General features: G+C 39.7%; 1 protein-coding gene across 5 annotated transcripts in view; it reads right to left on the reverse strand.

Moving 5' to 3' along the window:
- Window positions 1-26,723, reverse strand: part of FAT3 (FAT atypical cadherin 3) — a 639,398-nt gene that overhangs the window by 331,839 nt on the left and 280,836 nt on the right. For 4 of the 5 annotated variants that reach the window (XM_032852826.1, XM_032852825.1, XM_032852829.1 and 1 more), the window contains exon 3: window positions 7,680-7,994. The exons of the other annotated variant lie outside the window; for it this stretch is intronic. In XM_032852826.1, the coding sequence (XP_032708717.1) occupies window positions 7,680-7,994 (315 nt within the window). The remainder of the gene's footprint in view (window positions 1-7,679; window positions 7,995-26,723) is intronic. 5 annotated transcript variants of the gene reach the window in all.

The following is a 26,723-nucleotide window of genomic DNA, read 5'->3' on the forward strand; positions in this document are numbered from 1 at the left end:
AATCTACCGGTCGGCTGGGTCTTGTAGCATACTGCATACTTACTGGGAATGCCAATGGCCTCAGAGAGCCTTCATCTATGTACTTGATTACAGAATCCTCTGTGGAGGTCAAAAGTTTTTTTTTTTTTTTTTTTCCTTTTTCATCCACTTTTATTCCAGGAAAGGGACAATCCTCATATTTATCCATCAGAAGGCTGACATTAGGCAGAAACAGGATTTAGAGTTGTGTAAGTCTTTCAAGGGAATAAACCCGGAAACCCTCAAAATAATCTCTTCACGCTGTCTTCTGAAGAATGCTCTTCAAAACTGACTCTGATGACAATTCTGTTACAGCCAAATCCTCTCCAAATACTAAGAGTAGAGAAAAGGATAACTTTATCCACATTCATTTTGTGTGAAGTTTTGTTATTATTTTGTTCCTTTTTTTAAGATTTTATGTTTTTTTTTTTTTTTTTTTTTTTGACAGAGAGAGACACAGCGAGAGAGGGAACACAAGCAGGGGGAGTGGGAGAGGGAGAAGCAGGCTTCCCATGGAGCAGGGAGCCTGATGCGGGGCTCGATCTCACGACCCTGGGATCATGAGATGAGCCGAAGGCAGACGCTTAACGACTGAGCCATCCAGGCACTCCTATTTTGTTCTTCTTTTCCTATCGGAATTGATTTCAAGAGCCTTTAAAATACAAAGAATCTGGAATCTGAGGGAAGTGAGAGGCAGCTCTAGATTTTTTCCCATTTTTATTTTATTTCATTTTATTATTGATGATACATAGGTATGCATATCTACCTATATGTAGATATACATATAGATGCCCCTTTTTTGGTTAATTACACCATCATACTTTTATAACCAGTCATTTACACAGGTTGCTTTGGTAAGGGCCATATGGAAGAGTCCTGCAAAATATTCCATATTCATTTATTGGTTCACAACAGGGCTAATTTTACTCCCAGGAGACATAACAATGCCAAGAGGTATTTTGACTGTCACAATTCTTGTCCTATTCAGTAATGCATAAGACAGCCCTCACCAGGAGACTTGTCCAGTCCAAAATGCTGATAGTCCCGAGGTTGAGAAACTCTGAAACTAGCACTTACAATCATAACAAGCATGCAGACAAAATGGAGCCACAGGAGGGAGAGCCACAGTCCACAACAGGGAAAAGCATATTCTTCTCAAGATGGCCAGCCCTGACCAAGCCCTCTGCCCCCTCAGAACCCCACCCCCATCCCTCCAGCCCATAGTTGCGAGTTGATCAAGTGGGGAAACCCGCAGCCTCCCAGGGAACATAATGACAGTGCAGAAAAGTTCCCTTTGTCCTTGTTCATTAGGAGCACATTCATGGGGATGCAAAGGTCACTGCTGAATTTAAATAACCCCCCTGTGATAAATCTGCATGAGCCCGATTTGTTCTACTGGACTTGTTGGATTAAATGAACACAATTTAATGTTCTATAGGACAAGGCCTCCTTTCATGGCTGAAAGAAGGAGTGAGGGTGATTTACAGTTTCATACATACTCATTCGCTACATTATCTGCTTTGTGCCTGTACTTATGAATATCAACTCATCATCTAGCGGCCATTTCTACCCATTCAGGAGAATTTAGCTTTCCATTAGGAAGGAATAAAGAATAAGACACGGTAACAAGAGATTTCCCCAGCGTTCACACTGAAGAAAAAGCACCAATATTTGTACCCTTGTCCCTCACCTTGGGTGTTTTTTTTCTTTTTAATCTCTGGTTTTATACATAAAACAAGGTTTCCTTCTGGTTTCCAGGAAAAGATAGTTTCCTAAGCAGATTATCACCAAACAGGGCTGTGCGGCAACATAAGGATTAGGTTACTTAATATACTACATTATTTTTGAGTACCACTATCTTACGAACTAACCCTTTTTTATAATGAGATACTAATATCAAATGTCTGTTTATTCATTGAAGTAGGTCTGACCTCCACTTAGTAACGACTTCTCCTTTATCCAAAAATGTGGAAATAATACAAGTGCATCCAAACATTTTATAACCCAGATTTTTTATCAATCACAAGCCTTAAGGAATCAATGATGTTTTTACTCATGGATGATTAAAGAGACTGGATTTTCGTTTGTCTCCACTTCATAAAACACAAAGTATAAGCAACGTTATGAGATCTGATTTTGGGGGTGGCAAAGAGAGAGCAATTTGAATTCATAGTCAAAACTCAAAACTCCAGCACTGTGAGGAAAGAGTGTACGGATAAATTATAAGGTGGAAACGACCTTGCCCTCAGTTGTGTGTCTCAGCACCATGTTACCTCCCTCTTGTGTTTCTTGTCGGTACTAAAGTCTAGAGCCTTGCTAACGAGGCTCTCTAGGGAAGCAACATCCGACTCCCTTGGAAACTTGCTAGAAGTGCAAATTATCAGGCTCCCCCTCAGCGATCTGCAGCCTAATAAGATGGTCAGGTGATCATGCTGAAGTACGGTCTTGACTTTTCCCTTTTCCTTCTGTTACCCCTCCTGCTGATTTACCCACTATGTCTTATATATACACCAAAAGGTATGCTAATAGTATCTGGAGTTGATTAAAAAACAGAGGACATCCAGTATTCTAATAAGCTACCCCTCCCATTTTAATAGGGAAAAAATATCTAAATCCAAAGATATCAACGGATGATGGCAGAATTTGAGGTGTCCCTGCAGCAGAAACACTTAAAGAGGATCTCTGCCTTTCCACCCACCTGGTGGGCAGGGCAGTTGATCTACCCACACATTAAGCATCTTTTGGTCAGGTTTGTCCCAAGATGCTCGCAGAAAGTAAAAGAGAATTGGGCTTCATCACCACTCAAACACAGGTGGAGATGCCTGTGACCAAAGCATGCATCAAAGGGAAACATCACAACTGCAGGAAGGAAATCAGAAAGCCTATGCCCTGTGTAATCGACAAGCAGAAGATCTGGAAGAAGCAAGGATCGCTTTCACAGACATGCTCTCAAGGCAGCATATGTCAATCCTGGTTGTATGTTTAACAGAGGCAAAGGAAAACATAGAGGGATCTTTCCTATGTATGTTTTTTCCCTCTGAAAGTATTATTTCTAAGTTGGCCTCTCAAAAGAAAGAGATACGACCCAAGGCTTTTAAAAATCCAAATATCACCAAACCAAAAAGAGAAAGAGAGAGAAGAGATGCACATATTTGTTATTTCTAATATCTCACAACGTTCCAGACATTTATGAGTCTTTTAAAATTCCTTTTCTAATTGTATAATGCCTCTCAAACTAGCTTCAGCAGCAGCAGATGGGTTTTCAAGGTCAACTTAACTTGTTTTCTGGCTTGCTCTCTCTGCAGATGGACCCATTCTTCAGGGCCCACTTCAGATCTGGGAAGTCCTTGCTCCAGCCCCTTTCTGACATGTTACCCTGTTCACAGCTTACATTCCACAGAGTTTGACCATTTATTTCTTATAAGTTGCCTTACGCTCTTTGCTAAAGTACGTTGTATGTGTGACGGTCCTATTTTTCCCATGAGAATAAATTCCCTGAATGCACAAACAATCTCATGCTTCTCTTATATATCTGCCATCCCGCAACACCTGGGGTCTAAAATAGCAGAGGTAGACAGTAGTGCATAATACACTTTATAAGCCTGAATGGAAGGTTCCAGTGCTATACACCGTGTACTGAGGAAAAACATTGCAGCCTTTCAAGTACGCCTTCATCAAAAGACAGTGCTGGGAAAACTATGCGTGCAACTTACATAAACTTTATTCTAGGGTGGAATACAGGATGATTAATAATAGTAACAGCAGGGGCGCCTGGGTGGTTCAGTGGGTTAAAGCCTCTGCCTTCGGCTTGGGTCGTGATCCCAGGGTCCTAGGATCGAGCCCCGCATCGGGCTCTCTGCTTAGCAGGGAGCCTGCCTCCCCACCGCCCCGTCTCTGCCTGCCTCTCTGCCTACTTGTGACCTCTGTTTGTCAAATAAATAAATAAATAAAATCTTAAAAAAAAAAAAAAAGTAATAGTAACAGCAACAGCTAACATCTCCTTAGTGCTCTACCAAATGCTGGTGTGCTTGCGCTCTGCTAAGTGATATCCATACCACAGATACAACTAAAATAAACCTTCTAAAACCCTGGAGGAACTTCTCAGACCTGTTCCCCAACTGAGCCAGGATGACTAGTTAATGGCCAACTAAAATTTTGTTTCAAGGGCTGGAAGCAAGCATTTGAGTGCCTGCTTTCCCAAAGAGGCAAGTGGACACCAGCCTGCTGGGGGACTGAGGCTCAGAACACACGGGTAGGGCTCTAGTTACCCGTGAGCTGGGGCAGACATCCACAAAGACGCTGCCCTGGGCTGAATTTGGCTGCTCTGCCTGGAGTGAATCAGGGGTTCTCTGTATAGGTAGAAAGGACCTCAGAGGTACAGTTTTTGTTTTTACTCTTAAGCCACAATTACTCAGGAAGGTCCCAGATTACTGTTTTTATGTGGTTTTAGGTCTGTTAGGGAAAAAAAAAAGGCATTTTGGGTAGGGAACACTGTTCAACACTCACTGCTTAGGTCTGGGCCATCTGTTATCTGCTGCAATCTGTGGACCATGACCACTGACATTATTTGAGCATGCATTAATCATTTAAATCTTATTTATTATGGAGCACATTGCCAAAACAAAACAAAAGTCTTTAAATTTCAGCTCTACCACAAAGGAAGGAATGAAAGGTCAGTTTACTAGAGTTTATATCCAGTTGAAAAAAAAAATCTAAAGCAACGATCTTTAATAAATATGCTGGTGAGTGCACTCCCACTTCATTACTAAAAGATGTTACGTTAACATAACTATTTCAGACAAATGCCTTTAGAAAGACAGGAAGAAATGCCAAAGAGTAGTGTCCCTGTAGAGGGTTTGTAGAACTGGCTAAAGACTGCTCCACAGGCAGCATTATATTAGAGCAACGATTTTCACAAGAATTACACCAGGCTTGTGGTTCTGTGAATTTCCATAGAAAGGAATAGAGTGATAACGTGATTCTTACAGAGCTTTGTAGTTTACTGACAACTTTCAAACACATCACGACTTTCAGTCTTCATGAGTAACACCTGCCCCCGCCATGAAGTCAGCAATGCCATTTTCATTTTATAGATAAGAAGCTGAGGTCCAAGGAGAGTGAATGATGTGTCTGTAATCAAAGGTAAGGCAATCAGAATGGGGTATCACTGATTGTGGTCTCAATGCTGCAGGCACTGTGCTAATGTCCTAAGCATTTCAGAGGACTCCTAAGTTCCTTGCAACAATCCTCGCTCAGTAAAAAGGAAAATTTCAGAAAGGTTTCATAATTTTCCCAAGTTCATAAAAGCTGGTGAAGTCAGGACTGTCTCATTTGGTTTATGTTTCCCCTTGGTATGGTCAATTGTGTTTCCCAGCAAGGAAGTGCAGAGCAGGGACTTAAAAACCAGGACTTCTAACCCCAAATATTACCGCCTCCATGAAGCACTCCCTGACCATCACTCTCACCAAGGCCATATTGAGTGAAATTCTCCCACCATGATCAATTATTGTACTCTTTCACTGTGTGATAAACATGAGTTACTTTGTTAATTTCATGTACCTTTGGGTCCCAGGAAGGTTTGGATCATATCTTAAGTTTATATAGCTGTTACTAGACTTTGTTTGGAAACTAGTAGGCATGACAACAAATGTCTGGTGAGTAAGTGAATCAATAAAATCCAGTGTTTTCTTACCATGTGCTGGAGAATTACAAAGTAACGCTCTATCTTTCTTTTAGACAATTAGAAAAGAGAGTCTAAAATGCCATTCCTGGCACAAATGGTTTTTTAAAATCTATGGCAAGGACAGAGAAATTGTAAATATAATTAAGGCTCTTATTACACATTATAGGCTAAATTGTGACCATACAAGAGTTTCTGAGATTTCATGCAAACTTCTAAAATCTGCACAAAAGACAGCTTTAGTTACATGTTCTTCTCCGCAGATAATCTACAGCCTACCTTCTTCACATCCAATTCAAATCCTTCCCTATGACTTCATTCTAAAATCTTTTCGGTCATCAGAGGAGAAAGAGAAGAGTTGAAACTGTCCTTCTGCTGGGTCTTTTACTTCTCAAAAAGAGGGTGGTGGGCTCACTCTGAATGACTCAAGTGTCAAGGGAATTAGAAGGAAGGCAGAAGGTGACTGGGGGTGTTTCACATTCCACGGGGGTTGTGAAATATGAAGACATCTGTGCCCTCAACTTCTTTACTGTGACATTTTTTTTCGGTCTTCATCCTCTCTCCCTCTCTTGACTTTCCAAAGTATCTGAATTTGTTTCTCTGTCACCATATTCCACAGAGTCCTTAAGCTATGCTGGGAAAGTGAATCAGGAGGGGATTTCCAGCACAGCTCAGGGGTCCTTGGGCAGTTTCCCTCATGTAACACGGTTCTGAAAGGCTGAGCTAGCCTCCAAATCTCTGAGACTTCTCTTGCACGTTCTAGCAGGCTTCAGTCAGAAAGTTAGAAGATGACCACTCTTTGTCTAGGAGTGAAATGCAAGTGAAATCTTGATTCCACTGTTTGCATGTGAGACTCTGCCTAACAAGACGACTGACCCACTTATAATTAGAGAAAATCAATTATTTCCAAAAAACATGACATTCTCTCTAAAGTATGTTCACAGGAATCTGACATTTATAAAATACATGGGGTCAGCTGTATGTTTCCTCTTTAACAAGCACAGGCAGGAGAAATGACTATCAACCCCATCAGTAGTTTGTTAGGAAAACTGGGTATGTCCACACCAGCAAATACCAACCAGCCTAACTTTTGACCACTGTCAATTCACTTGCCTGGGGTGAAACAACAACAGCTTTTTTTTTTTTTTCTTTTTTCTAACTTTCAATTAATTCAGACTCTATCCACCACAACTCTCACTGACGATCTGGCTCTCTTGTTCAGATCTAAACTAGGCAAATCACAAGAAACAAGGAACCTCTGAGACCTTCCCAGTGTATGCACTTGTCTCAGAATGCAGTCCACCGAACTCCACACCTGCCCCTCCTGAGCCTTAGCCAGCAAATTGTCAGAATGATCTCTAGAAATGTTTTTATGCAAAAGACCAAAAAATCTACAGGTGGTACACTTTATGTAAAAATTGAGACACCGGAAGTTCTTCTAAACATTGACACTATACTCATGAGTACTACAGGAATCACAAAAAATCTGGGGTTTAAATTTAAGGCTTAAAGGAGATCATTTACACCAAGCTAGATGAAGGTCAAGCAAAGGAGAAGTTCCCAGAAGTACAGGTGTCACAAAGCCAGCTTACCGACAGAACCCAGCACTGGCCAGGTTATTCCTTCCCCAGAAAGACAAAGGGGGCATTCAGCCTTCTGAGTGGCTGAGGAACCACTTTTTATTATAATAAGGAAAGCAAATCTAAAGCTTTTCGTGTAAGCCTCTCATTTCTATTAGATTATTTCACCTTGGTTCAGCTGAAGTTAAAACATACCAGCCAGAACATAAAAAGTAGAATGCTCACCTTTTCAGAAATTAACCCCCCCCGGGGGGGGGCAAGAAAGAGAGAGAGAATGTTATTCTCCATATCATAAAATAAGTCAGGGGGAAAATAAATGAAATAAATAAGCAGGTGTCAGGCTGATGGATTTAAAAGCCAGACGACCAATTGGAAAAAAAGTCATATGAGCATTCCCTTACCTGTTTTGGTATTGATGGCAAAGAAGTTCTGGGGATTCCCACTTGTAATCCTGTATGTCAGTTTCTCATTGGAACTGGAGTCTGGATCCTCAGCCTGGATCTGAATGACAGATACATCCTTTGGCGAGTTTTCCATGACAACAGGATAATAAATAGGTTCCGAGGTCAGGGGGGCATTGTCATTCACATCTTCAATTTCAATGTAGACCTCAATCGTGGAATAAAGTGGAACAACGCCCCGGTCTGTGGCGTACACGGTCAGCCAGTAGGACCCCGTTGTCTCTCGATCAAGAATGTCTGCAGTAGAGATGACTCCTAAAAGAAAAGCAGAGAGAACATGACTGCTACAGCAAAACTGGAAGACAGTAAGTAAACTGTCCCTGATTCAGGGGTGCTGTGCGAAGTAATCTTGGCATATAAAAAAAATCCTTAATACAAATTTAATTAAGATGTTTCTCTTTACATAAGAAAATTATTTTCTGCAACACCATATTAAAGAGTTCTCCTACCATTTGAGAATTATTATTATGTTCACAAATACTTTATTTGAATTTTGGGGAAAAGACATACCTTAATACACACACACGTACACATGCACATGGATACACACACACACACACACACACAAGACAATAGGGAGAAATGGGAAAAGAGTAGTCCAGAGGTCAAAACACTTCCCAAGGCTCATGGGAAATCAGGGCAATGTCAGGTCAGTATCTCCATTTGACCTAATATTGAGTTCATTTCCTATGCAACAGAAAGCTGTCCCAGGGTAAATTATTTTATTTGTTCATTCACAAAAATGAAAAATTCCTTTCAAATATTCCTTTGCAAGCTAGGATGGAAAATATTTTGCATGCAAAGATGGAAGCTTCCTTCACTGTTTCCCTGAAAATCCAATGTCACAGTTATTCCAAAAGAATGAGAGAAGAAGCTATGCCAGCATGCTTTCTGAATGGTCTTTACCCCGTCAAGAACCCTACAGAGGTCTCTAAATAAATTCTGAGCCACTCTGAGAGCTATTCTGGACAATAATTTTAAATTAGAAGCAGAAAAATGCCTGATCTCCTCCCTTCACCTTTTCCCATTTCATGGTCAAAATAAGTGCCAACCAGGAAATCTGATGTCTTTCAGAAAAGCCAGAGAGAAAACACAGTGCTTTAGAATGTTTTCACAGGGCTCACCCAAAACACCTCGCTACAGAAACTTGCTACAGGAGCTCCTAACCACTTTCACCAGGGTGGGAAAACCTGGGCTTACCTTATAAAATCTCTTAGAGGAATCAGGATACTTGTGGAATGCATGCAATCTGTGTAAATCCTTAAACCCAAAAAGAAAGCCATGGAAAAAGTCAAGAAATAGCTCTCTAATTCTAGACTGAATGCTCTACCCTCTGCATTTCCATCAGACTTTAGACTGTATTAGGCACATATTTTGACCTACCGACCCTGGATAAACAAAATGCCAAGTATGGCAATTGGAAAAGAGGAGGGCATTGTCTAGAAACAGGCTGGAGTACTCTAAGTTGTCTCAAACTAAGAATGGCTGATATTGTAAGGGAAAGAACCTAACTGATGGAGTTTCAGCTCCAAAGTTATCCAGGACAGAACCATTATGCAATGGGACAAAAGATAATCTGTTTTTTTTTTCTTTTTTAAAAGATTTTATTTTTAAATAATCTTTATACCAAACATGGGGCTTGAACTTACAATCCTGAGATCAGGAGTCACATGCTCTACTGACTGAGCCAGCCAGGCACCCTGACAAAAGATAATCTTAAATATCCTCAGTGCAAATATGTAAAACACGATGGGTTTCTTGTAGATTCACGGGTGTTACCTAGAAGTCAAAATAGGGATGGTCATATGGCATCAGGAGAATAGAGAGCAGATAACAGGGTAGGAAGAAAAACAGGAAGAGCAAAACACAGTAATTATAAACATACTGCTATGGGTCCATTGACTAAATGAGTAATAGACACCCTTATAAACTGGGCTGAAACAGGGTAGAATGATATGACATTAAGGTCAAGAGAGGCTGGTGGGCCAGAGACCTGGCCAGGTGTGAACATTCCACAGGGCTCAGGGATGTCACACACGCCAAGGTCAGTTTTCTGGAACACTCACAGCAGTAAAAGCCATGAGCCATAATGTAGACATGGTGACAGAGCTCTTCGTGTCAGAGGATGGTCAAGTGACATGAAATCAAGCAGTTTCTGGAATGAAGACAAAGAGTAGGCTGGCAGGATCTGGGATGCGGGGTATGGGTTGTGAACAAAGCTCTAGAGATGCTGGGAAGTACATCGTGCATGAGACCTGTCAATTCAATTCATAAGAATCTACTGGTCCCTGGGCTGGGCACTGGAGGAACAGTAATAACTGAGAGATGATCTCTGTCTTCAGGGGACTCACAGTCTACAGTCTTGCTGAGAAGACAGATCTCTAATGAGGAGATCTGCTCCAAGGGGAAAACTGCAGAGCCATTAGCCAGGAGGACTCAGCCTCATCTGGTTTGCACTGATGTACTAGGAAAGGCAAAGAACCTAGCAGAACAGGGTGGAATGCAAACGAAATAGCATTTCTATTTCTGTTTCCCCACTGAGCATTTATGATGTGCTGTGAGGCTTGCAACACAACTTCTCTATAACATGAGCTTTATAATTCTCTTCTGTGGATGAGCCATTAAGTCTCAAATATGAGTAGGTAACTTGCCCAAGGTCACATGGCTAACTGAAGAAGAACTTAAGTCTGTCTGCTTCAATGCTCCAATTTCAAATCCAGACACCATTTCCTGAGAAGATGTTTAAATCAAGCTAGTCTAGTTCTACTACCCATAGCCCAGTGTTGCGGTGATCATGTAATTAAATGTATGTCAAGAGCTTGGCAAACTACTTGCAATGTAGTAGACGTTGAGCATGTGTTCAGTCATTGTAAATCAAAGGCAACACCAGAAGCTTTGTAAAGAGTCACCACACTCCAAAGCAAGGACAGTTTTGAGAGGAGAGAAGTTTGGGATGGACTATTGTGTTAAATTTTTTTCTCTGGTCATGTGGCATTCCTGCATCGTCTTTGTGACCTGCTCATAATATACCCTTATGTTACAATACCTGGCCTATTCAGGAAATAGCAAAATAAGTTCACTAAAAAGAAAACATAATACAATAAGCAACCAAATTAAAGATGTTGGGTCAGCTTTGTTTATACCTTGCCTGACTGTCTACCATGCATGCACTCATTGCACTCACATGTGCCCATGAGCACGTGTGCATATGCACACACATGTGAACACACACACACACACAGATTTGCAGAATTGCTTTGTGATCCCTGCAAGCCACTTAATTCCCTTTTCTTGCACCTGTCAAACTGGAAGATGGTATATTACAGTCTTTGGACATTAAATGATTTTGAGAAGTCCTTGGGTGAAAGGCATCCACGAACGTCAATTAAAATATATGAGTGGAATTTTACTCTATTTTTAAATAAAGGATCAGACATGTCCCTGTAAATGAGAATTCATTCTCATTAAAATAAAATGTCTATGGGTATATTTACTCACTAACTAGAAGTGCGTATGAGTATCTTGGAACATAGTGTTCAGATATCAGTCTCATGGTCCAAAAATGTAAGGACAAAATGAAAGAATGTGTTAACAATTACTCTAAGGTACATCCCAGGCTCCATATTAATCAGACTAATACAACCAATGCCCAGTGACAACATTTTCTCACTTTCTACTACGAACTCATAGCTAATTATGACCTATATGGTCATGACTAAAAATGTAAACCCACATAACCTTTTCTATTAAGCAAAAACTCATGTTGGAGGTTGCCCAAAGATCACCAAAACCATGTCATGTGCTCTTAGTGTTGTGACAACCATTACACAATAATTATTAAAAATTGAGATATAATGGATCAACAGCAAACTACACGTATGATAAGTAAACAATTCGGTAGGTTTTGATACCCATGAAACCACTGCCTCAATCAAGATAACAAACATAATATCCCCCAAAGTATCATCCTTCCCATTTTTTTTTCATCCTTCCCATTTTTAATCCCAATTAAAAATGTTCCCAATTCTCCCACAGATTGGCTTTCTGTCAAAACAGATCAATTTACATTTACTAGAATTTTATGGAAATGGACCATGCAGTATGTACTCTTCTTTCACTCAGAATAATAATCTCTTTTGAGATACACCCATGTTGTGATCGATCAATTGATCTATCACTCTATCTATGTATATCTATACACACACCAATGCATCATTCTTCTTTATTTTTGAGTAGTATTCTATTGAGTACATTTGTTTCATCCTTTGACTTGATGGGCATTTCGGTTGCTTTCAGTTTTTAGATATTACAAATAAAACTGCTGAGAATGTTTATATGCAACTTTTATGCATAAGTACTTTCATTAGTCTTGAATAATCACCTAGGAGTGGAATGGCTATATCACATGGCAGGTGTATGAATGCACAAGTTTACATTCCCACTAGCTGTCAACATGGAACATTCCCATTGCTACACATCCTCACTTGTGGCCTACCTGGCACGGTTAGTTGCCTTAATTTTAGACATTAGGATACTACACAATGGTAGCTTGTAGTTTTAATTTGCATCCTCCTGATGATGTTGAGCATCTTGAAAAGTGCTTCCTTTCAATCTTCAAGTCTTGTTTGGTTAAATGTTCAGATTGTTTATCCATTTTTCTGACTGGGGTTTGTTTTCTTATTACTGAGATTTAGGAGTTCTCTATATACAGCTAAAAGTCCGTTATCAGACATGTGGTTTGTAAACATTTTCTTCCAGGCTGCAGCTTGTCTTTTCAGTCTCTTAATTATAGCTTTTGAAGAACAGACATTTTTTATTTTAATGGTATCCAAGTTTAAAATTTTTCTTTTATACATAATGTTTTTGGTGCATCTAGGAAATCATTGCCTAGTCTAAGGTCACAAAGATTTTCTCCTACATTTTCTTCTATAATTTAATAGTCTTAGGTTTTATATTTACATCTATGATCTGTTTTGAATTAAGGCTTAAAAATGGTGAAAGGTACGTATCGAAGTTCTTTTTTTTTTTAATGTAGATGTTCATGGTCCCAACACCACCATTGGCCGAAAAGATGATATTTCCTCCACTGAATTGCCTTTGCATCTTTGTCCAAAATCAATTGATCATGTATGTATGAGTCTATTTCTGAACTTTCCATTCTGTTCCATCAATCTATTTGCTATGATTGCATCAATATCACATTGCCTTAATTTAATGTTGCTTCATAGGAAGTGTTAAAATTAAGAAGTGTAACTCTTGCAATTTTGCTTTTCTTTTTCAAAGTTGTCTGGGATACTCCAGATCCTTTGTGTTTCTATATGAAATGAAGAATCAGCTTTAGAGTCCATATAAAATTTAGGAATACCTCTTAGCATTTTAACTGGGACTGTGTTAACTCTATAGATCATTTTGGAAAGAACTGACATCTTAACAACTTTGAGTCCATTGATCCATGAAAATGGTGTAGCTCTCCATTTGTTTATGTCTTCTTTTATTTCTCTAAACAATGCTTTATAGGTCCAGTATACAGATCTTGTGCATGTTTTGCCAAATTTACCTCCAGGCATTTCATTTTTTTTATTGCTATCATAATTATATTATTATTTTAATTTCAATTGCTTGTTCTTTGTATATAAAATGAGTTTTGTACGTTGATCTTATATCCTGCAGCCTTGTTAAACTCACTTATTAGTTATAACGTTGTTTTTAAAAATTCCATAGAGTTTTCTATATAGATGATCATATTATCTCCAAATAGGAACAGTTTCACAACCCCTGTCATCACAACCAACACCTCCATACCCATCACTATTTAATCATAGCGTGCCTGGTACTATGACAGGTACAATAAATGCATTCTTCGTTAACATTTCTAAACCCTTTCATTCAGCAAGTATTTATTAGTGCCAAGCACTCATGAAGTCATTACTAATTTTATCCCCTTACTACAGATCAGGAAACAGATTTAGGTTAAGTAACTTGCCAGTGGTTACTTAGCCAGTAAATAGAAAATCTAGTTCTCCAGCCTTGGTCTGTCAAACTCGAAACCAGCTGTTAACCAAAACTTTATATTGTCTTCTTAATTCATATAGATATCAAAATCCACATAGTATTTCATGCCCAAACATTTTTTTCTCCTCTGATAGAATTATTAACTAAGCAAACAATATTAAGTTAATATTAAACTCTTCTATTTGACATATCCATAATAATTATAAAAAAATCGTAAGAAAGGTGCTTCATGGTCTATCCTTTTAGAATATTTTAAAAAAACAGTATGGATTCTCTATAAAGAAAGTCTGTTTTGATGTATAAAAATATGCATATTCTTAGTCCATTAGCTAATACAGTTCTGGAGTATTGATCTCTAGAAAGAAACCTCCTTCCATCTGCCCCTTACAGAAAATAGGCTCTACAAGGAGAGTCTCTATCTGGTTGTTTAACTGCTAGGTAATCTCACTGCCCACAACAGTGCCTGGCATATGGTAGACACACAATAAGTATGTGTTCATGAAGGCATTTAGTTCCTGACACCAAATCAACCTCAAGTTAGTTTACCTACTAATGACACAAGTCAGCCTCTCTTGTTCAGACCCAAAAGGGACTTCAAAGACCACTAGGTATTACTGACCACTAGTGAAAACAGCCTTCCACAATATCTCTGATCCAACACCCAGCCTCTGCTCGGAATCTGGCGACTGGACTCTATTTACTAGGGAGTTTCAGGTAATGGGAAGTTCTCCACATTGAGGTAAAAGTCCATCTCTCTTGAGTTCTGAATGCTCTTTCTACCTGCAGCCCTGCTCACATCCCAGAATAAAACAAAACAAGCCTGCAAACCATCATTCACCTGTGACAGGTCTTCAGATAGCAGAAGATGACCCTCTCTTTCCAGGGTTTTTCCTCTCCAGTCTAAGAATTCTGTACTCATGGGGGTACCTGGGTGGCTCAGTGGGTTAAAGCCTCTGCCTTCGGCTCAAGTCATGATCCCAGGGTCCTGGGATGGAGCCCCGCATCAGGCTCTCTGCTCGGTATGGAGCCTGCTTCCTCCTCTCTCTCTGCCTGCTTCTCTGCCTACTTGTGATCTCTATCAAATAAAAATAAAATCTTAAAAAAAAAAAAAAAGAATTCTGTCCTCACGTATCATGTAGGCTTCTGGTCTTTTCTTCCTCCCCGTCTCTGCCTCTGAATCAAGAGGACATGAAGCTCTGTCCATTCACAAATGTGTATTGAGTGGAGGCAGAAATGGGTGATTACTAAATCTTATTTAGAATATAAACCATCCACAGTGAGCTTTTAGCATGTTCCAGGTAGTGGAAAGGACTCAGTAGAAAGTACTCAGGTAAAATATTCCAGATGGGAACACATTTTATCCCTCACATTTTCATCTACTGTGGAAATAAATGCTCCAAGTAGATGCAACTGAGATGCTCAAATTTTATGTTGACATTTATGAAAATGTCATTTTAAAAAGTTTTTAATAATACAATGGGGGGGGTACCTGGGTGGCTCAGAGATTACGCTTCTGACTCTTGATTTCGGCTCTGGTTACGATCTTGGTTGTGAAATTGAGCTAGGTGTCAGGCTCTTTTCTCAGCAGGGAGTACATTTAAGATTTTTTCCCTCTCCTCTGTCCCTCCCCTCTGGAGGCAATCTCTCTCTCTCTCTCTCTCTCTCTCTCTAAGTAAAATAAACAAAAAAATTTCAAAAATGCAGTTGGGATTTTAAATGATTTCTTTATTTTTGAGATATGCTTATGTTTATAAATTTTTTCTTTTCCTATTTCATCTTTATTTGCTATATAATAAAGGCAATGGAGGACTGGAGTTCTTTGGGCAAATTAATATATAATTGTATAGGCAGAAACACAAACAGTAATTAATTGCTACAGAACCATGTACAGCTTAAAATGGAATTAGTTAACCCCGGCATGAAGAACGTTAGCTGCAATTGTTCCTTTTTAGTCAGAAATATTAGAAAAAATATATGTATATTGCTCTCATTGAATAAGCTCTAAGTACTTGATATGAAAGGAAAAACTGTGTGTAGCTATTTATAATCAGGTGGCCATTACAGGCTGGGTTACTCACTTTGCTGACTTTTCCAGCCATATCCCCATATGCCACAGCCTAGGTGTGTCAAATGACACCTTACCCCAAAGGAATGACATCCCAACACCCCCAGTAGCTCCAAAACAACTGTCAAATGGTTCAGGGAATGCTTTGGGGCTGGTGTGCTTATGACATGATGAAAATTCCCTTACCAAGGTAAGTAATACAGATTCTGAGACAGTTTAGAGAAAACAACCAAAAAACTTTTAACTTTTTAAAAAAAAAATTTACTTTTTGAGAGAGAGAGCGGGGTGAGGGATAGAGGGAGAAGCAGACTCCCACTGAGCAGGGAGCCCAACGTGGGACTCGATTCCAGGACCCCGGGATCATAACCTGAGCCAAAGGCAGATGCTTAACTGACTGAGCCACCCAGGTGCCCCAGACAAAACAACGTAAACAAACAAACAAAACCAAAAAAACCCCCGATGACTCGGTGGCCAACTCTTGGTTTTGGCTCAGATCATGTTCTCAGGGTCTTGGGACTGAGCCCCCGGTGAGCCCCGCATCTAGCTCTGCACTCAGTGGGGAATCTGCTTGAGGATCCATTCTCCCTCTACCCCTCCCCGCCTGTGCTCCCTTGCTCTCTCTCAAATAAATAAATCTTTAAACAAAAACCCTGATGGCATATTCATTATAGATGCCCTTAATAGAGTTTATTTGGGCATATATGTTTAATTATTATTTTTAATTAGTCAAAATATTAACTGCCAATTCTCAATGCATTGAAAACTTCCATTAACTTTTTATTTTGTGGTAATGAGTCACAGGAAGGTGCAAGGAAATGTACAAGGAGCTCTCACGCACCCTTCAGCCAGCCTCCCTCGTTGTTAGCATCTGAGGGCATTTTTAAATTGCTTATTGCTTCGAGAATCAGACTCTCACTAGAGTTGTTTCTGAGAACACATGGAATTCCTTCATGGGACCCATAACCACTTTCACCCAACCCTTGCTTGCCTGCAGCAGGATCACAGATACTATTTTTCTTTCTGCTCCTATTCATCCCTGGACTTGTATAAGGCTCTTAATGCCTTAAGGGGGATCATTGTTCTGAGCAGAGGGTGGTAATAATTAAGGAAGAATGGGGATTTTATCCTCCTAGGCCCGGCCAGGGTCACTCAGTGCACTCCTGTGGTTCTATCTATAATTGCTACCAGTCTCAATTATACAGCACAACTGCAAGGAGCTGAAACGGGATGAGACAAGATGAACAGAGAAATTGCGAGTGGAGAGAATCTTAACTTCGATGCTTACAATGCCTTGAACACATTTTAGTGTGCATATGGTATATACGCATATATTTTATAACCCGCTGTATCACATACATGATATATAATATATTTAAACAGAGGCTTTAATGTCCTTTTTAAATTGGGGATTTTTAAGTGAATCGCCTAGCTAATCATGTGGCAAAGTCAGGCCTGGAATCTAGAGCACTGAATAGGAGTCACACACTCTTTTCATTACAGAAGTTGCCCGCTGATCTATCCACATGTGTCCATTATCATGAAAAAGAAGGCAATTCCGTGCCCGTGTGCTCCTCACAGTGGGTTGGTATCAGGTCTTTGGTAATAGGAAATTCAATAGTTTCATTACTTTCCTCAATTGCTAAAAGTTGCGGCAATGTATTATTCAGAGTCCACGTTTACATCTTCTCAGAGGTTCTCAAATGTTGGACTGGTTTGAGACCAGGCAACTTGGAAGACCGAGTCTTCCCTGAAAGGCCATCACTCCTTTGTTTTTGTGTACATCTCTACATGTGTGCTGCTCCTTGGGTCCCTGCCTCCACAAAAAGACCTCGGTGCTCCCCACGTTTCAAGGAGGGTTCGGTTTCAGGGAAAACCAGCTCACTCAGATGGTGGGGGCTGGGACTTAGCCCTTTTGCCTCTCTTCCTTAGCACCTTCTTTTTGTCTCTTTATCCTAAAAATGCTGAGTAAGTAAATGAGTTGAGTAAGTAAACTCGCATCATAACTTAGTTTGGCAAACGTGGGCAAGTTGGGATATCTGACTTTTTATAGACAAGCACCCTGAAAAATACCTACATTACAAAAACAGCAATGAACAAAACCTAAGGCAACTAGATTTTTGCTACCCTGTAATCAGGGGCAAAATAAAAATGGGAATAGCTTGGGTTTGTCATTGAGATTTCTCTAATGTATATGCAGAATTGATAGTCAACTGATTCTGAAATTCAGTACTATATCTGTGAATTATCCTATTTAAAAAACAAATTTTCTTAGAACTTACATCAGTTTGGGGTTGTCCCTTTACTACCTAGAATGCAGGCGGTGTCATGTTAATATCCTCAAGACCTGAAGCAGAAACAGAGCCTGATGAAGACATCAGTTGATTTCATCACACACTTAAATGCTGCACAGCTCCCAGGTACACATTGCAGGCAGACAGAATCAAAGCCTTGGGCTCCCAGATAAAACCCCAGCAAGGCGCCCCCTCTTCATGGGCTCTTGTCCATGGATTCGCATCCACCCTGGACACTTTTGTTCTACTCTGTACCCTCTTCCTCCCGCCGACTCCTATTAATTAGACATCTTTCATCTTTGCAGGAGGAGAAGAAAAACCCACAACACAGTTGTTGGGAACAATTATGTTCTGAAATGCAAGCGGCCTTCACTCCACGTTCTTTCCCAAGCCTGGAAGCTGGAGAGCAGCTCCTAAGATTAAGGCCAAGGGCTGCAGGCTGAATTCAAGCTTTTATTTGGAGTTAATGAAAACGGACAGCTCTCCTTGTCTGTTTGGAACTCAGGAATTCCAAAACCTAGCTGCAAAAGCTTGAAAGCCTCCCTGGTCATGAAGTTCTGAAAGTTCAGTAAACATACGTTTGGTACTTGATTTAAAAAAACCAAAAAATCAAAAAACAAAAACCATTTTGGGACCAGTTGGTAATAGACTCAAAATGTATTCCTGTTCTCTCTTTACAGTAATTCTAGTCTGGGTAGCTGGCACCAGGCACCAGCAACCTGAAAACGGGAAGCCAACAGAGTACCAGATTGTAAAAGCCAACCATCAGCTTGTGTTGGTTTATTTTAGTTTTTGTTTTCCTTTTCTTGTCACCCAGATTCTTCTCAGCCTCAAACCCTTTCTGTGACCAGTGCTAATTGGCATAACCACCACACACAGTGCGATGATCTAGATCCTCACAGCTGGCTAGAAAGGAAGGTTGAAATCTCAAGCCATGCCAAAAATGCTCTTGGACGATCCAGAAAATAAACAGGGGAAGGGGTTTTGTTAAGTGTCTGAAAACATGGAGGTTATTACGTTTACCGAAGGGCAGCAATTAGCTAGATTTTATTCCTTTAGAAGAAGAAAGAAGGATTTGAGTTAGATATCTAGAACTAGTCTCTGGTAACAATGGTAGGCCAAGAAAGGAATAGGTATCTGGGGGGAAGGGAAGTTCTCTTCTGTTCCTATGTTTCAGTGATGGATGACAGAGATGTAGGTAAGGAAGGAGATAGATAGATGGGGAAGCAGGGAAGAAGGGAGGAAGGCTCTTTGGCTTAGCAGGAAGTTTGGGAGCATTCACATTTGGTAATTAGTTAAATCTTTATGTTTTAAAAAAATGCTTAAGACTTCATTAAAGAAGAAATGAGACAGTATCAATAAATTCCCACATATTTGCTCATGGCCTCGGATAATAACTGTTAAAAGTCCTTGGTGCATTGCCTTTGTTCTGTATAATTGTCACCTTAAAGCAGCATATTTGTCTATAATTGTTGATCCTCACTGACCACTGTTTACTGAACATCTTTCCACATCAATAAGTACAGTCCCATGTGATTGTCTTTTAATGACTATGTCACAGTAATGCCCACTTGCCACTAGGCCACAAACACAAGAAAATGGAAGTTCCCCAGATGTAAGAATTTTCTCTGTTACACCCTGGTTCCATATACTAGTACACTCTAGATGCTCAAAAAATATTTGTTGAAATGCCCTTATGATGTTAATCCTTTACACCATGAAGCCCTCCTGTTAGATCATTTGTTAGGTTGTCTTTTGTTTTTTTTACTATGATAGTTCATGCATAGATGAATAACCTTGTACCTCTATCTTTTTTCAATTATTTTTGAGGATCAATTCCTAAAAGTACAGTTGATAGGACAGAACATATATACATTTTTGAAGCATTTAAATTAACTGCCTTCCAGAAAGTTTCTACTAATTATACTCCCACCAAAGGTTTCTGACACACATCTTCAAATAAGTCTTTACAAGATTTGCGTTATTGAAGAGAAGAATAAAAAAAATAAAAAACAAATACTACAATTTTCCATGTCTGACATAACAGTAGACCTTGCAAATAAAAATCTTTAAACCATTCTTCATTGTAATTTAATCATTTGACTCGATGACAAAATGCCATGTTTTTGTGGTAAGACAAAACACTGCTGACAGAGAGATGGTGCTGAAAATTCTGTTGAAAAGACAGACTGTACATAAGGCATAACTTTAACTAAATTAAAATTTGTCCACAAAATCAAATTCTGCAGCCTTGAAAAGTGCTGTGGGATTTTTCAACTAAATGTCAGAATATAACCTTTAGCTCTTCAAGGAAGAACATTTTCAGGTGGAGGTTCTGTCAGACATTGGTCATACTCGAATGCAATATTTAGACTTATTTACTATTAACTCTAACTCAGCACAAAGAGTATTTGGGGTCTTTGAGAAGACTAGGTCTCAGGAGTCTTCATATGGACAGAGAATTTGAGTTTTGTTTGGAAAAACCTTTTTACTTTCAAGAAATTAGACTCCAGGAAAGACTGCCTCCATCAAGATGATGCAGGTAAAAGCTGTGGAGAGTGTATGCACCCTCACGGATCCACAAAAATTCATGTATTTACTCTCTAAGTAAAGTAGCCTGGGACAAAGTCCACTTTTTTAAGCAGGACCGATCCACCTCAATGTCTCTCTTTTTTATGCTCAGGCTTTGTGAACATTTTCTTTTGCGGGGAACTTCTTCTTTTTTTTTTTTTTTTTTTTAAATTTCTCCCATATCAGAATATAAAAACTGAGGAAAGAGGCATCCACCCAGACAGAAATCTCATACCTCCTACCCCAGAAGGAGCAGCAGACTTCAGAACCTCCTAATAAAATAATGAAAGCATACAGTTCACTTACTCGTTTCTCAAGTGAATGCACTCTTGACTTTCACAGCTGATTTGATGTTTACCAAGAAGATATTTTTACTGAGGTTATACAGATAACTGCACATCTGATACCAAAATAGCTGAATTGCTTCCCTTGGCTAAAACACATTCTAGGTGACAAAAGGGAAACACACACCAAACAAAGGAAGATGGATCTGGGTCTAAGTTTAGTATTGTTGTTTTTCTATTTCTGAGCTACAAACCCGGACTCGCATTTATTATGACAAATTTATAAAAGCCTATCATAGGAAAAGCACCATAACAGAACTTCAGTTCTCTTTCACCCTTTCAGGTTAAATCTTACAAAATTGCTTTTTCCTTTGACCAGTGTTGTCAAAATCACAGACAATGCTGTATTTAGGTAATTAAGTTAGGTTGATTAGGTTATAGAGACTATACATAAGCATTAGAGCACATGAATGAAATCCTTGAAACCACCTTACCTTTCTTCACAATGGAAACAATAAACTCTTTGCTTTTCCATTTAAAACCAAATAAGCAACTACAATAGGGCAAAGAAACCAGGGCCCAGAAGGAGGAAAGTGTATGGTTTTCTCTAATTGAGTTTCTCCCTTTCTCATCTTCTATAGATATCTTGGATTGTTTTCCAATTTTCATTCGCATTTCATCCTATTAAATGGCTCTAACCTCTGACACACACACACTACCCCGTATTCATCTTCTATTCGTAATTGAGATGAAATGTGCCCACTCGCTCTGTGGACAGTACCAGAGGCACTGACGAGACACAGACAAATACTAACTCACTCTGTTAGCCCAAGCTTTGACAAGAAAACAAAAGACAAATCCTCATCTAGTTACAGCACTTAAATTCACAGCGCGTAGGCACAAGGCTGGCATTTTGGGACAAGACGGAGTGGCTGACTTCCCCTGAGAAAGTGAAAAAGCAGGAGAAAAAGCGTTGTGAGACTATTTTGTTGCACTTTCAGGCTGCAGATAGGATAGCTCTTTCCAAACGTCTATTTAAATGTGCTTAGCCATTCTAAGCTCTGTAAATAGCAATACAGGTGAATGTTAGTTTTAGAACAAATTATTGAGATTCGTGGACAAATGGCTGTGCTGTTTCCTCAAGACGGAGATGAAAAATCATGTCTCATTTTTTCCCTTTGGTAAGAACATTAATTGAAATATGCCCATGATGTGAAGGAAGTCATATGCAATTGAGTCAGAAACAACGATTTTAGGAATTCCAAAAAAAGGGGGAGGGCCACAATGGGGTATCTGAATTACTACTGAGATTCAACACTGAATGAAAAGTACAGAATATAAATATTACAGAATATAAATACAAATATAAATAGTACCGAATATAAATATTATATCAGCATGCTGTTTAAAATGTGTGTGAATTGGGGCGCCTTGGGTTAAGCCTCTGTCTTCAGCTCAGGTCATGGTCCCAGGGTCCTGGGATCAAGCCCCACATTGGGCTGTCTGCTCAGTGGGGAGCCTGCTTCCCCCTCTCTCTGCCTGTCTCTCTGCCTACTTGTGATCTCTCTCTCTCTCTATCAAATAAATAAATAAAATCTTTGAGAAAAAAATAAAATGTGTGTGAATGGTTGAAGAATTTTGATGGTAGGTAGAGACAATGTATGTACATTATTGATAAACATCCAGTATCTAAAGGAAAGTTGCTTCACTATGCTAAAAATGTTTGAGACTGGTATCCCGGAAGTACTGCTCAACATAAAAAGTTTTAGCTTAAACTTAGGATAGCGTCTTGGTTAGATAATATGGATAAACTAAGATCAAAGAGAAAAGAGAAAAGGCGTCCAGAAAGGATGGCTCCTGGGTTCTCCCAGGACGTTGCTATATTCACCCTTCCTCCTTTCATATATCTACACTTCAGGTCGAACAGAGGTACCTACAGGTACTTCCAGGTACCTACAGGAGGCTGCACCAGAAAGGAACAACAAGGAAAGTCGGTATTAAAAGAGAATGCAGATATAGTCTGGAGTTTCAGAAGATCATTCCAGACTATAGGTTGGGTGGGGGGTTTTTGATTTCAGAGTTAGTTCTGACTAGCAGCAGCCTGCTCAAAATCTTAGGCATGCTTTGTAGCTACAGAAGTATTTCTGAGCAGTGAGTTTCATCATATGTGATCTTGATTATGAGGTTAATGTCCTATCTCCCCCACAAGACTGTAATATCCCCCAAGGCAGAGAGGATCTTGCCTGTCTTTCTCAAGCACCTATAGACCCTAGCACCTATAGAGCACTGGCTAGCTTGTAGACAAAGTACATGAACAATAAATATTTGTTCAACTAGTGCATGGTGTTTCAACCTCCGGAAGAGCCCAGCTGAGAATTATTATAATTTGTTACATCCATTAACAGTGTCCAACACATGGCAATGAGTTGAAAGCCAAAAACAAAACAAAACAAAACAAAACAAAACAAAAAAAACCAAAACCCACCTAGTTAGCCCCAGGAGAGTGGAAACAGGAAAGGCTGCTAAAAGCAAAGTTTAATTAAAATAGCAGGAGGCCCAGCTGAGAAAATCTAAGCTTCTCCCCAATTGGCACAGCATTCACATAACCCATAAGCTGCAGTCAGTGGAGATCTGTAACCTCACCCCACTGCAGAGACAGCCCAGAGAAGGCAGTGGTCAGCTTTGGCTCCTCAAAAATGCATCTGCTACACAAACAGAAGCTGGGACCAGAAATAGAAACAGACCCCCAAAGTCATGAGTCCAGGGACTGTCTGCTTAGTCTCCAATAGGAAGTCTCAGCAAGTCCAAGAACAATTCCAGAGGGAGCACGAGACAGACTCAGTCTCTGCAGGAAACCCGCCCTGAAAACTATCAAATGGGTGTTCCAGCATCCAGAGTTGGCTCAGACGAGATAGTCAGGGAACCTGGACAATCTCTGTTGCACTACCCATGGCCGTCTCCATGATGCATCCATTCTTCTCTCCACCCTGGCCTCCTTCCACTCCCTGTCTCACTATCTGGATACTCTAGACACCCCAGAATTGCTCTATGTTGTTCTCTCTGGCTGGAATAGTCACTCTTCCTCACCTTTAAGATGCAACTTGAGCACTTTGATCACTTTGCAAAGCGATCAACCTTGCAAACAGATGTGGCCACTATTTCACTATAGTTATATATTTATATATTTTTTAATTTATACCTACCATCATTTTGGCATTCACATGCTATTTTGCATTTTTCTTTAAATATATGACACCTCTGTTGAGTGTCTTCTTTTTCTGTTTTGTTTTTTTTTTTTGATAATTTTTTAAAGTAAACTCTATATCCGACGTGGGGCTCAAACTCATGACGCCAAGATCAAGAGTTGCATGCTGTACCATCTGAGCAGCCAGGTGGTCCGCAGTGTCTTAAAAGGGCCAACGTCTTCTGCATCTTCAGTGTTTTCTGTCCCTGACACACATAATCCACACATCATCACTCAGCAAATGTGTACTGGACAATAGGGACACATGCCTGAACTGCAGTCGTTCACAGAAATGTCCTGCCAGGCAACACACCAACAGGTAAATCTTTTTATTATTATTTTTTTTAAGTGGGGGAGAGGGGAAGGGAAGGGAAAGGAAAAGATAAAATCTCAAGCAGGCTCCACGTCCAGTGCAGAGCCTTACGTTCGATCCCATGACCCTGAGATCTCAACCTAAGCCGAAATCAAGAGTTAGACACTTAACCCACAGAGCCATCCCACCTAAATATTGTCAGGAAGATTGTAGAGCCCACCAGGATGTTCTTATACCCAAAGAAACAGAGCAAGGAAGAAAAGGCAAAAATATAATGTATTTGTTCCTAGCCAGTTAAAGGAATGCTTCAAAGACAATGGCCAACATATGATTTTAAAATCAGCTGTAAAAATGCTTTATTTTATTGCATAGAGATAATCAGCCATTTGCATGATTTCCTGCAGAGAACCAATATTAAAGTCCTAAGTAACAGTTGTTCACAACCCATAGACCTTTGGAATACCTTACTTCTGTTTCTGCTATCAGACCCGAGCCCCGAGCAGAGACCAGAAAGGTTTCAAATGCCTCTTAAACAAATAGGCGTAGTCACTGAGAAGCATCCAAAAGAGATGGATGGGAAAAAAATCACGAAAAGAAGTGAGACCTGCTCCCTCCGTGCCCAGGTCTGAGCACTGACCTCCCAAGAAGCCTGGCTCGTTCATGGAGTCTGTGCAGCTCTCTGGCCCTCACACAGTATTTTTCATGGCACAATTTGGCTTTTGTGTATGATCTGGACCTGACAGCTATGGCTGTTTTATAATGAAAAACTACAACTATTTAGCTTCCATTACATAACAATTCACGATCTCCGATGGAAATGTTCAAGTCACTTAGGACTCTAATGTGGAACAATGTATCTGTTTTAATTCAGATGACAGTGGTAATTCATTTGGACAACATGATTCATATAATGTGCTTTTCCTTCACCATAACCTCTGCTGTTAGGAAATGACACCGTTTCATGGGACCATCTCAAAAGAGTAAGAAGTAAATCCTTTTACATATATGAGTACTATAATTTATCCAAATGCATAGAATTTTTATTTCTTCAGGAAGAGAAAGAACAAGTGTGCCTTATTTTTTAAATTACAGTTAGTAAGGATCACTTAGTAAGATGTAAAATCAATTTGATAGGTCTGACCTGTGTATTTTGTAAAACGAAATGCAACTGAATAGGAAAATTGGAATGGGTTCTGTGCAATCAGGATAAACGGTGCTTTGTAGAGAGAGAGTGCAGTGTGCTGTGATACAAAATGTATTTCTTACTGAGGCTCATGGCCAGAAAAGGTGGGAAAGAGCTGCTGAACTCAGGCAGCACTGTGAAAATTCGGGTGAAAAATCCTGATTTTATTTCTGACATTGATTAGTGATGTGCCCTTGTGCAAGTAACAACTTCTCTACTTGTTTTCTTATCTGAAATAGGGAGGCACCTCATAAAGTTACTTGAGGTTTAAAGAATATCATGTGTTTAATTCACTTGTTGTTATGATAATATAGGGAACATAATTGTTTACTGTTCAAATGCTTTAGCACAGTGCCTGGTACCTAACAAGCACTCACTAAGTGTTAGCAACTATTGCTGTTAATGTTATTGTTTTAAAATTGTTATTATTGTCTTATAAAGCAACATGAATATTATAATCAGGAAATTTCCAAAATATAAGAATCAAACATTACTTTCCAAGTCCTATGGGCATAACTAAGCAAAGTAGATTGGAGCTTCGTGGTTGTTGCCCACTTTCTGACTCAAACTTCTTGACGTTCAGCTGAGAAATTAACCAGGAGTTCACCCGCTGGTATTTTTTTTTTTTTAAGATTTTATTTATTTATTTATTTATTTATTTATTTACTTACTTACTTACTTACTTATGTGAGAGACAGAGAGAGACTATTAGTAGCGGGGAGGGACAGAGAGAGAGAGAGGGAGAAATAGGCTTCCTGCTGAGCAGGGAGCTCAAAGCAGGGCTCAATCCCAGGAACCCCGTGTCTTAACCTGAGCTGAAAGAAGACGCTTAACCCACTGAGCCACCCAGGAGCCCCCACCAGCTGATCTTCAGCTTACTTCTCAGGCTAAAGCAAAAAAGGAAGAGTTGTATATATGGTGAGAGCAGGAATAGCTACCTTTTATTGAGTGCTTATTACAGTGTACTTACAGTACGTATTTTAAAGGTGAAGAAACGGGTTTGAAGTTTAAGTGAGTTTTT

This window comes from Lontra canadensis, unplaced genomic scaffold (assembly GCF_010015895.1).
Source record: "Lontra canadensis isolate GAN:19392208 unplaced genomic scaffold, GSC_riverotter_1.0 scaffold7, whole genome shotgun sequence".
NCBI classification, from domain to species: Eukaryota; Metazoa; Chordata; class Mammalia; order Carnivora; family Mustelidae; genus Lontra; species Lontra canadensis.